Source organism: Salvelinus alpinus, chromosome 22 (genome assembly GCF_045679555.1).
Source record: "Salvelinus alpinus chromosome 22, SLU_Salpinus.1, whole genome shotgun sequence".
NCBI lineage: Eukaryota > Metazoa > Chordata > Actinopteri > Salmoniformes > Salmonidae > Salvelinus > Salvelinus alpinus.
The window spans coordinates 41,904,065-41,916,877 of NC_092107.1; the positions used below are offsets into that span (position 1 = coordinate 41,904,065).

General features: G+C 42.7%; 1 protein-coding gene across 6 annotated transcripts in view; it reads left to right on the forward strand.

The window, feature by feature from the left end:
* Positions 1 to 2,485: 2,485 nt before the first annotated feature.
* Positions 2,486 to 12,813, forward strand: part of LOC139549544 (stromal interaction molecule 1-like) — an 87,647-nt gene continuing 77,319 nt past the window's right edge. For 2 of the 6 annotated variants that reach the window (XM_071360147.1, XM_071360148.1), the window contains exons 1-2: positions 2,487 to 3,140; positions 3,640 to 3,763. In XM_071360147.1, coding sequence (XP_071216248.1) covers positions 3,652 to 3,763 — 112 coding nt within the window. In that variant the 5' untranslated portion in view covers positions 2,487 to 3,140; positions 3,640 to 3,651. Of the gene's footprint in view, positions 3,141 to 3,639; positions 3,764 to 12,813 lie in introns of all 6 variants that reach the window. The other 4 variants (XM_071360152.1, XM_071360149.1, XM_071360150.1 and 1 more) reach the window with 4 other exon arrangements.

Here is a 12,813-nt window from a genome sequence, read left to right on the forward strand (position 1 = left end):
CTTGAACACGCTGTCGTATACGTCAATCCAGATCATCCCAAACATGCTCAATGTGTGACTTGTCTAGTGAGTAAAGAAGAACTGGGACATGTTCAGCTACCAGTAATTGTGTACAGATCCTTGCGACATGGGGCCGTGCATTATAATGCTGAAACATGAGGTGATGGCAGCAGATGAATGGCACGATGATGGGCCTCAGGATCTCATCACGGTATGTCTGTGCATTCAAATTGCCATCAATAAAATGTTATTGTATTTGTTGTCCGTAGCGTATGTCTGACTATACCATAACCCCACCGCCACCATGGGGCACTCTGTTCACAGCGTTGACATCATCAAACCACTTGCCCACACAACGCCATACAAGCTGTCTACAATCTGCAAGGTACTGTTGAAACCGGGATTCATCCGTGAAGAATATACTTCTCGAGCGTGCCAGTGGCCATTGAAAATTAGCATTTGCCCACTGAATTAGGTTACAACCCTGAACTGCAGTCAGGTCAAGATCCTGGTGAGGATGACGAGCACATACTTGAGCTTCCCTGAAACGGTTTCTGACAGTTTGTGCAGAACTTCTTTTGTTGTGCAAACCCACAGTTTCATCAGTTGTCCAGGTGGCTGGTCTAAGATGATCCCACAGGTGAAGAAGCCGGATGTTAAGGTCCAGAGCTGGCGTGGTTACACGTGGTCTGCGGTTGTGAGGCCAGTTGAACATACAGCCAAATTCTCTAAAACAACATTGGAGGTGGCTTATGGTAGAGAATTTAACATTTAATTCTCTGGCAACAACTCTGGTGAACGTTCCTGCAGTCAGCATGCCAATTGCACGCTCCCTCAAAACTTGAGACATCTGTGGCATTGTGTTGTGTGACAAAACTGTACATTTTAGAGTGGCCTTTTATTGTCCCCCAGCACAAGGTGCACCTGTGTAATGATCATGCTGTTTAATCAGCTTCTTAATGTGCCACACCTGTCAGGTGGAAGGATTTTCTTGGTAAAGGAGAAATGCTCACTAACAGGGGTGTAAATACATTCCTGCACAAAATTAAATTTTTCTTTGTATAGAACATTTCTGGGATCTTTTATTTCAGCTCATGAAACACGGGACTAACACTTTACATGTAGAGCTTATATTTTTGTTCTTTGTACTTGTATGAGTTGGCAAACAAACTGAATGGGTGCACACTGCCACCTAGAGTGTGTTGTTTGAACAGGTAAAAATCCAAAGTTGGCGATTTACTGCCGCAGTTATGGAATGTATTATTCATTGCCTGATCCTTCCTGGTGACCTGGATGGAATTATGTGATCATTCCTTAACCAATACGAAGTCCCACCCAGTGACTACTTCAAAATGGTGAATATCCTCAATGGCTATGCCCGTGCTAAAATGTATTTTGGGCGCTAGAGTTCTCTATCTATCTCTATGCCTCAAAAATCTCAACGAATTTATTTGTGTGTGAAGCCAGCATGAGCAACAGCTAGCAACAATAAGGCTGTGACCTAGAGTAGGAGATTTCCTTTAAAAAAATGTCCTGCGTTGATATTGCTACAAACGTAGCATACAAATGGTCGGTATTAATTTAGATAAAATATATTTAATTAACTAGTGTAATAAATACCATTTAATATAACACAAGCATATCCCTATTACATTGTTATAACTAACTTCTTTCAAAACAGGGTTTCTCACAAACTCATAAAGCAGATACTGAGACCCACACACACCCAGAGACAGATGGCTGACATAGACCTTTTATCAACACTGACAAGAAAAGGTTACACTAGGCAAGTCAGATAAGAACAAATTCTAATTTGCAATGACGGCCTACTGGGGACCAGCGGGTTAACTGCCTTGTTCAGGGGTAGAACAACAGATTTTGTTAACTTTGTCAGCTCGGGGACTTGATCCAGTAATCTTTCAGTTACTGGCCCAACACTCCAACCACTAGGCTATCTAGGTGTGGTATATGGCCAATATACAAAGGCTAAGGGCTGTTGTTCTTCTCTACGACGCAACGTGGAGTGCCTGGATACAGCCCTTAGCCGTGGTATATTGGCCATATATCACAAACCCCCGAGGTGCCTTATTGCTATTATAAACTGGTTACAAACGTAATTAGAGCAGTACAAATAAATGTTTTGTCATACCCTGAATACTGATTGGCTGACAGCCCTGGTATATCAGACCATATACTACGGGTATGACAAATCATGTATTTTTACTGCTCAAATTATGTTGGTAACCAGTTTATAATATAAATAAGGCACCTCGAGGGTTTGTGATATCTGGCCAATATACTTCGGTTTAGGGCTGTTCTTAGGCACGACGGGCCTTATTGCTTAAATATATAATAACTGTAACATAATTAGACATCCGAATATATTTTTTATTTAATAATTCATTTACACCGTTTACAGGGCTGTATAATTATTTTGAAGGATTATCAAAAAAACTGAACAGGAAGTGATTGGTTAATATTGCTGGATTCACATGGGTGAAGCAACCCAGTCTGAAGAATTTTTTTTTGTGTGTGGGGGAAACCGGCTGTAGCGGACATGTAGCTAGTGCATTACAACCGCTCTGTGTTTGAATCAATCATAAATACTTTTTTCTTACTTGAGTGTATTTTATCCAGTAAATTGACGTAAAAGGACTGGGTTGCTAAGTTGATCGCGTTCTGTCACTGTGGCTAGTTCGTGTGCGATGATTATCGGTTTAGCCAATCTTCCTAGCTGCTGACAGTGGTCTGAAGGCTGCTGTTCTGTTGTGGTGGTGAGCTACCCGAAGAAGCGGCCCCGACCATAACGTTAGCTAGCTGGCTTTATCCAAGTGTCTGTTTGTCGACCTCCACGTATCTGTTAGTCGACCACCTCGGCCATTGCATTGGATTGTCTGCGCATTGCTGGCTGGCTAGCTAGCTACCTAACGTTAGCTGGCTAAACAGAGCGGAAAGTCATCTGTCATATGCAGATATGACAGCCAACTAGCTAGCTAGCCAGCTAACTTCGCTCTTTATCCATGGAATACAAATGTGTTTCTCTTTGGAGTATGAACCTACGATTGATGGCGTGCCTTTGAGTCTACGGTAACCCACAAGAGTTGTAATAAGAAAAGCATCCAATGCAAAAGTATTGAAAGGTAACTAACTAGCTACTATACATTTAATGGCTACCTAGAAAATCATGAAACGACTTACTTGATTATGATAGCTATTCAGGCCGGGCTGTCAAGCTCCCAGCTGTCACTTTTTTTGTTTTGATAACGTTGGTTAGCCAGACATGTATGTAGCTACTGACTGGTAACGTTAGCTATGGTTGCTTGTTATCCATGTGCAGTTAATATAGCCTTGTAATGTAATATAATGATTTTATTGATGGTGAAATTGTTTGCTAGTAGTGTTATGGTTTAGTATTAGCCAACCACTGATTTTTGTGAGAGCCTGTTATCTGCCTTTAGCCCTATGTGACTTCTATACTATGTCTGTTGATATTTGGCTTGTAAAGCTCTGATGTGATCTCATTTGTCATTGTTGTTTGAAATCTGAAGTTGGCATAGTCAAATCACTAGGCTAGTAGCTAACATTGTAGCTATGTATGCCTGATGTCCCTCTAACATTTCCTCTCCATCCTCTTCCTAGCAAACCTCCATTATGGATTTCAGCAAATCGTTGACCTTGTGGATTGCATGCTTATGCCTCCTGAGGGAAAGCTGGACGGTACACGCCAGCTCAGACCACCATCATATTGATAATGGTGTGTCAGGTATGTAAATATCATTCAGAAAGTTCTGAACGTTATGACACACATGTAATCATTCAGCCCATATGCCAGCACGTGTATTCATACAATACTCCATACACAATGTGATCCCAATCGGACACATTGTAGACATTTGTTGCATTATCAGTGTACTACAACCTCCTCTACCATTCCTGTATTTAGAAATTGTGCCGGCTCTAAATGTAGCCGTGCTGAGAATAGTTAGGGTATGCAATCTCCATTAAGCTCTGTTCTCGGGTGATCATGGCACACTGTCAAGTCAGGGAGTCGTGCATCTTCGTAGTGAGTTTGTTTTGTTACCTATTGACAAGTCAGTCAAAACATTTTTCACTCATCTTCACTAGTTTTGCCACAGCATTCCGTGTCAGAACAAAACGGATATGTGAAAGGATTGTCATAGGTTTTGTTTAAACTAAACTACATGGCACTGAGCATTTTTGGGACTTAGCAAAAATGGAAGGAACATCATATAAGTGCCTACGCCTCATGTCAGCTACAATAGCAGGCTAGACGTAGCCTATTCATTGTTAGTTTCGACTGGATCAGACCCTAGATTTATGGAAATGTTAGCTGTGTTGATTGTGAATGTCCTAACCAGTCTCTTCTGGCGTTCCCTGTTTGGTGGGTATGGATCATGCATCGTCATGTCATATTTATACAGCTGAGGGCAAATTAAGTGCCTGCCCATCATTTTATCATCACTGTTTATACAGGGCTCTTATGATTACACTTGAAGCAGACACATCGATGGCCCTGAACGAACTTTATCTGACTCTTTGTAAACTGGAAACCACACACCCTGAGGCTGCATTCATCGTAGCTGGGGATTTTAACAAGGCTAATCTAAAAACAAAACTCCCTAAATTCTATCAGCATATCGATTGTGCTACCAGGGCTGGTAAAACCCTGGATCATTGTTATACTAACTTCCGCGACACATATAAGGCCCTCCCCCGCCCTCCTTTCGGAAAAGCTGACCATGACTCCATTTTGTTGATTCCAGCCTACAAACAGAAACTAAAACAACAAGCTCCGGCGCTCAGGTCTGTTCAACGCTGGTCCGACCAATCTGATTCCACGCTTCAAGACTGCTTCGATCACGCGGATTGGAATATGTTCCGCATTGCGTCCAACAACAACATGGACGAATATGCTGATTCGGTGAGCGAGTTCATTAGGAAGTGCATTGACGATGTCGTACCCACAGCAACGATTAAAACATTCCCAAACCAGAAACCGTGGATTGACGGCAGCATTCGCGTGAAACTGAAAGCGCGAACCACTGCTTTTAACCAGGGCAAGGTGACCGGAAACATGACCGAATACAAACAGTGTAGCTATTCTCTCCGCAAGGCTATCAAACAGGCTAAGTCCCAGTACAGAGACAAAATAGAGTCGCAATTCAACAGCTCAGACACAAGAGGTATGTGGCAGGGTCTACAGTCTATCACGGATTACAAAAAGAAAACCAGCCCCGTCGCGGACCAGGATGTCTTGCTCCCAGACAGGCTAAATAACTTTTTTGCCCGCTTTGAGGACAATACAGTGCCACTGACACGGCCCGCTACCAAAACCTGCGGGCTCTCCTTCACTGCAGCCGAGGTGAGTAAAACATTTAAACGTGTTAACCCTCGCAAGGCTGCAGGCCCAGACGGCATTCCCAGCCGCGTCCTCAGAGCATGCGCAGACCAGCTGGCTGGTGTGTTTACGGACATATTCAATCAATCCTTATCCCAGTCTGCTGTTCCCACATGCTTCAAGAGGGCCACCATTGTTCCTGTTCCCAAGAAAGCTAAGGTAACTGAGCTAAACGACTACCGCCCCGTAGCACTCACTTCCGTCATCATGAAGTGCTTTGAGAGACTAGTCAAGGACCATATCACCTCCACCCTACCGGACACCCTAGACCCACTCCAACTTGCTTACCGACCCAATAGGTCCACAGACGACGCAATCGCAACCACACTGCACACTGCCCTAACCCATCTGGACAAGAGGAATACCCATGTGAGAATGCTGTTCATCGATTACAGCTCAGCATTTAACACCATAGTACCCTCCAAACTCGTCATCAAGCTCGAGACCCTGGGTCTCGACCCCGCCCTGTGCAACTGGGTCCTGGACTTCCTGACGGGCCGCCCCCAGGTGGTGAGGGTAGGTAACAACATCTCCACCCCGCTGATCCTCAACAATGGGGCCCCACAAGGGTGCGTTCTGAGCCCTCTCCTGTACTCCCTGTTCACCCACGACTGCGTGGCCATGCACGCCTCCAACTCAATCATCAAGTTTGCGGATGACACTACAGTGGTAGGCTTGATTACCAACAACGACGAGACGGCCTACAGGGAGGAGGTGAGGGCCCTCGGAGTGTGGTGTCAGGAAAATAACCTCACACTCAACGTCAACAAAACAAAGGAGATGATTGTGGACTTCAGGAAACAGCAGAGGGAGCACCCCCCTATCCACATCGACGGGTCAGTAGTGGAGAAGGTGGAAAGTTTTAAGTTCCTCGGTGTACACATCACGGACAAACTGAATTGATCCACCCACACAGACAGCGTTGTGAAGAAGGCGCAGCAGCGCCTCTTCAACCTCAGGAGGCTGAAGAAATTCGGCTTGTCACCAAAAGCACTCACAAACTTCTACAGATGCACAATCGAGAGCATCCTGTCGGGCTGTATCACCGCCTGGTACGGCAACTGCTCCGCCCACAACCGTAAGGCTCTCCAGAGGGTAGTGAGGTCTGCAGAACGCATCACCGGGGGCAAACTACCTGCCCTCCAGGACACCTACACCACCCGATGTCACAGGAAGGCCATAAAGATCATCAAGGACAACAACCACCCAAGCCACTGCCTGTTCACCCCGCTATCATCCAGAAGGCGAGGTCAGTACAGGTGCATCAAAGCAGGGACCGAGAGACTGAAAAACAGCTTCTATCTCAAGGCCATCAGACTGTTAAACAGCCACCACTAACATTTAGCGGCCGCTGCCAACATACTGACTCAACTCCAGCCATTTAAAAAATGGGAATTGATGGAAATTATGTAAAAATGTACCACTAGCCACTTTAAACAATGCCACTTAATATAATGTTTACATACCCTACATTACCCATCTCATATGTATATGTATATACTGTACTCTATATCATCTACTGCATCTTGCCATCTTTATGTAATACATGTACCACTAGCCACTTTAAACTATGCCACTTATGTTTACATACCCTACAGTACTCATCTCATATGTATATACCGTACTCTATACCATCTACTGCATCTTGCCTATGCCGTTCTGTACCATCACTCATTCATATATCTTTATGTACATATTCTTTATCCCTTTACACTTGTGTGTATAAGGTAGTAGTTGTGGAATTGTTAGGTTAGATTACTTGTTGTTATTACTGCATTGTCGGAACTAGAAGCACAAGCATTTCGCTACACTCGCATTAACATCTGCTAACCATGTGTATGTGACTAATAAAATTTGATTTGATTTGATTTGATTTGAACAGTGTTGATGTTGAACTTGTGGCATTTGTAATTTATCATGTAGTGCCATGCTTCCTGTCCAAAGGGCCCTTAACTAATGTATGCCTATTCCTGAAACAATTGAGACGTTTAGAAATGAATAACAGTATCTTTGAAGACCACTCTCGGCCCTGACTTTTGTAAGTAAGTCTATTCCATACCACTTACATTAATTGTGCCTCTACTTGTAAGGTCTTTGAATTGACATCATGCATTGAGGCCAGACTGCGTAAAGGCTTGGACAGGAGCCTAGTCATGGAGTGATACAACATGTTTGGCTATTACAGTGACCCATCTCCAATAGAGATTGTATTTGTGGTAAAACATTACACGGTTTTAGTGGTTTCTATGGACCTGTTGGTGGTGAGACATTCAGTGAATGTGGCCTAGCTAGCCACATGCATAATGTATAGGTTAGTGTCTGTGCTCAGCAACAGTTTTACTAGCTCGTGGCGTTTGTGTGATGAAGAGGCTCGGTGCCTGGAGAGGGTTGACTACTACAGACTACTGCCTGCTACAGTAAGCCTGGTTGGGCATCCTGGAGTCAGGATGGGAAACAGTAATTACACCGGCAGTGAACTGGAATGTTCCAGAGGGCAAGTGCGTGTTCAATCTTCTACAGGCACACATACAGAGAGAGTGTTACATAACGTAAAGCTTTTGAAAAGGTTGTCTAGTATGTAAATACCTGATCTCCAGACCCAGTAAGTTTGCAAACCAAATGAGAAAGAGGGTGTGAGTGAGAATAGCAGGTGATAAACGTCATAATTGTTTTCATAATGGCAGTGTTTTCTGAAGAAGCACTGGGCTGGAGTTCTGGAATGTAGACCCACTCGTTTTTTCAAATACCCAAAACAACGGCCCAAAAGTAGCATTTTTAACCACAACCATCACACACTTGGGCTGTAGACTTAACCTTTATTTAGTAGGCTAGCTGTGTTCAGCACACTGACTTGGGTTGTAGACTTAACCTTTATTTAGTAGGCTAGCAGTGTTCAGCACACTGCCTTGGGCTGTAGACTTAACCTTTATTTAGTAGGCTAGCTGTGTTCAGCACACTGACTTGGGCTGTAGACTTAACCTTTATTTAGTAGGCTAGCTGTGTTCAGCACACTGACTTGGGTTGTAGACGTAACCTTTATTTAGTAGGCTAGCAGTGTTCAGCACACTGACTTGGGTTGTAGACGTAACCTTTATTTAGTAGGCTAGCAGTGTTCAGCACACTGACTTGGGTTGTAGACTTAACCTTTATCTAGTAGGCTAGCTGTGTTCAGCACACTGACTTGGGTTGTAGACGTAACCTTTATTTAGTAGGCTAACAGTGTTCAGCACACTGACTTGGGTTGTAGACTTAACCTTTATTTAGTAGGCTAGCAGTGTTCAGCACACTGACTTGGGTTGTAGACTTAACCTTTATCTAGTAGGCTAGCTGTGTTCAGCACACTGACTTGGGTTGTAGACTTAACCTTTATCTAGTAGGCTAGCAGTGTTCAGCACACTGACTTGGGTTGTAGACTTAACCTTTATCTAGTAGGCTAGCAGTGTTCAGCACACTGACTTGGGTTGTAGACTTAACCTTTATCTAGTAGGCTAGCAGTGTTCAGCACACTGACTTGGGTTGTAGACTTAACCTTTATTTAGTAGGCTAGCAGTGTTCAGCACACTGACTTGGGTTGTAGACTTAACCTTTATCTAGTAGGCTAGCAGTGTTCAGCACACTGACTTGGGTTGTAGACTTAACCTTTATCTAGTAGGCTAGCAGTGTTCAGCACACTGACTTGGGTTGTAGACTTAACCTTTATCTAGTAGGCTAGCAGTGTTCAGCACACTGACTTGGGTTGTAGACTTAACCTTTATTTAGTAGGCTAGCAGTGTTCAGCACACTGACTTGGGTTGTAGACTTAACCTTTATCTAGTAGGCTAGCAGTGTTCAGCACACTGACTTGGGTTGTAGACTTAACCTTTATCTAGTAGGCTAGCTGTGTTCAGCACACTGACTTGGGTTGTAGACTTAACCTTTATTTAGTAGGCTAGCAGTGTTCAGCACACTGACTTGGGTTGTAGACTTAACCTTTATCTAGTAGGCTAGCAGTGTTCAGCACACTGACTTGGGTTGTAGACTTAACCTTTATCTAGTAGGCTAGCAGTGTTCAGCACACTGACTTGGGTTGTAGACTTAACCTTTATCTAGTAGGCTAGCAGTGTTCAGCACACTGACTTGGGTTGTAGACTTAACCTTTATCTAGTAGGCCAGCTGTGTTCAGCACACTGACTTGGGTTGTAGACTTAACCTTTATCTAGTAGGCTAGCAGTGTTCAGCACACTGACTTGGGTTGTAGACTTAACCTTTATCTAGTAGGCTAGCAGTGTTCAGCACACTGACTTGGGTTGTAGACTTAACCTTTATCTAGTAGGCTAGCAGTGTTCAGCACACTGACTTGGGTTGTAGACTTAACCTTTATTTAGTAGGCTAGCTGTGTTCAGCACACTGACTTGGGTTGTAGACTTAACCTTTATCTAGTAGGCTAGCAGTGTTCAGCACACTGACTTGGGTTGTAGACTTAACCTTTATCTAGTAGGCTAGCAGTGTTCAGCACACTGACTTGGGTTGTAGACTTAACCTTTATCTAGTAGGCTAGCAGTGTTCAGCACACTGACTTGGGTTGTAGACTTAACCTTTATCTAGTAGGCTAGCAGTGTTCAGCACACTGACTTGGGTTGTAGACTTAACCTTTATCTAGTAGGCCAGCTGTGTTCAGCACACTGACTTGGGTTGTAGACGTAACCTTTATCTAGTAGGCTAGCAGTGTTCAGCACACTGAGTTGTGTGGGTTGATTCGGAGCCCCCAGTGAGATTTATGCTGTTAGGTTGCTGCATTTAAATAACAGTTTGACCTGGAATGGATTTGTCAGTCAGTAATCTGGAGCCGTATTAGCATGGAGGCTGTCATTTTGAGCTGCATGGTTATTGTCAAACTGCCACTATAGATGGTGTTTGAGATTTGGTGCCTTCCATTGCAGCTGTACAGCCTAGTTATGGCAGAGGAAATACTGTTTTTGATCAGAAATGCTCCACCCCACTTTCTGCTGCAGTGCAGTGGCACATTTTTGTGGCACATGCTACTGCCTGTATGCTTGTGTTGAAGAGAAGGCTTTACAATCAGAGAATGTTAGCATGTCTTAACAAGCAGCTCCAGAAAACCTGACAGAAAGTCAGTTGATGGATTAGCAGCTTGTTGTAGCCTACTTACACTGTAAATAATATATATTTGTTCTTGTTAGAGTTCATAATAGAGTGGTGGGAGGGTGTTTGACAAAGATGTATGTTTCCTCGTGCACATAAAGGCTTCTTGAAGTCAGGAACAGTTTTACTCAAATAGAGAATTTATTTGAATAAATGGATAAATACAACAGTTAAAATTAGTTTATGAGCTAAAACAAGGATATAAGTTCAAAAAGGTAAGAGCATAAAATGCTCTCCTCTGTCCTTGTTTTCAACGACTCACACTGCCTATCTCTCATAAACACATAAACCCCTCTGTTCAACCAACTCAGTTTGGTTGGAGGGGCTACAATCCTGACTCAACACACATTCCTCACATATATAATTACACACTTAACTGTAGTAGACTAAATGTTTGATTAGAAGGATATGAAAAATGACTGAAAAACAGGGCCCTTTAACAAATAAACATTAACACAGTCACACTCACACACAATGGGGAATGTATGAGTCTTTAGGTGAGGAAGTGCCATCATCCTCACAGGGTGTCAGCTGTGTTGGTGGTTGTTGATATGCCTGGATATTATAGAATTGATTCCACATTGGCCACCTGTCACAGCTAGGGCTGAGCAATATGGCCAAAATGTTAAATCACGGTATTTCCCCAAAAATTAGACGGTATGACGGTATTTGACTGTATTTTTAGTTTTGAATAATAAAAGTTGTACATTTTCTTTATGAGTAGTGAGTGATCCTAGTGCTTTATGAGTAGTGAGTGATCCTAGTGCTTTATGAGTAGTGAGTGATCCTAGTGCTTTATGAGTAGTGAGTGATCCTAGTGCTTTATGAGTAGTGAGTGATCCTAGTGCTTTATGAGTAGTGAGTGATCCTAGTGCTTTATGAGTAGTGAGTGATCCTAGTGCTTTATGAGTAGTGAGTGATACTAGGGTGGCAACACATACATTCTTAGTGATTTCAATGAGTCTTTCTCCATTCTTATTGTTTTATACTGTTCAATTCAACTTCAACCAAAACACATTTCAGCACTTTTTATAATTTCTACATTTCCTGCACTCAATTGCAGTGGTGTAAAAAGTACCCAATTGTCATACTTGAGTAAAAGTAAAGATACGTTAATAGAACATTACTCAAGTGAAAGTCACCTAGTAAAATAGTACTTGAGTAAATATACTTAAGTATCAAAAGTAAAAGTATAAATAATTTCAAATTCCTTATATTAAGCAAAGCAGATGGCCCCATTTTCTTTTCTTGTTTTTAAATGTACGGATAGCCAGGGGTACACTCCAACACTCATAATTTTCAAACAAAGCATTTGTGTTTAGTGAGTCCTCCAGATCAGAGGCAGTAGATGATCAGGGATGTTCTCTTGACAAGGGCGTGACTTAGACCATTTTCCTGTCCAGCTAAGCATTCATGTAACGAGTACTTTTAGGTGTCAGGGAAAATGTAAGGAGTTAAAAAGTACAGTATTTTCTTTAGGAATGTATTGAAGTAAAAGTTGTCACAATTTTTTTTTTGTAAAGTACAAATACCCCAAAAATGACTTAAGTAGTACTTCAAAGTATTGGTATCAGGCTGTATTAGCTAGCTATGTTTGCTCTTACTCAGTACATTTATTAGCTAGCTAACAATTAGCGTCTCACAAGATTTAGTGCAACTTGATAAGAAAAGACAAACTAGCTGTTTGCTGATGTAAGAAACACAAACTAATCGTGTCATTATAGAACTCTAGTGGATTTATATTAAGAAGCAAAGTGAAAACAGCGTTGTTATCGTCAACATTGTTGCATGTGCTGCATTGACCATGCAGACTGAACGGAAGTGTTTCATGGTTGAGGAACATCAAATGTGCTCCTTGAGTAATGGGGGGCGTGGCTAGGTCTGTGTGGAAAGCGGCATGGAGAGAAAGAGTGGAGAGAGATGACTCCAGTAGCGAAGTAAACTATAAAAACTGACATTTAACACATTTAACAAACCAACATTCAAATACTGTTCTAGAAGGTAAAGTTAAAAACCCGAACCGGTCCCTGCATCAATACCGGTATATCATAAAATACGGTATACCGTCCAGCCCTAGTCACAGCCTCTGTGGCTGGCTTGCTCTTGACAGTTGTGGATCCAAAGAAGTTGAATCATTTGCCCCTATGCTGTTGCCTACAGCTAGACAGCTAGATATAATGCAATTCCATAACTTCACTTTTCTGGCCTGAGAAATGGCCATTTTCTGTGCAGCACTTGCTACCTTAATTTCT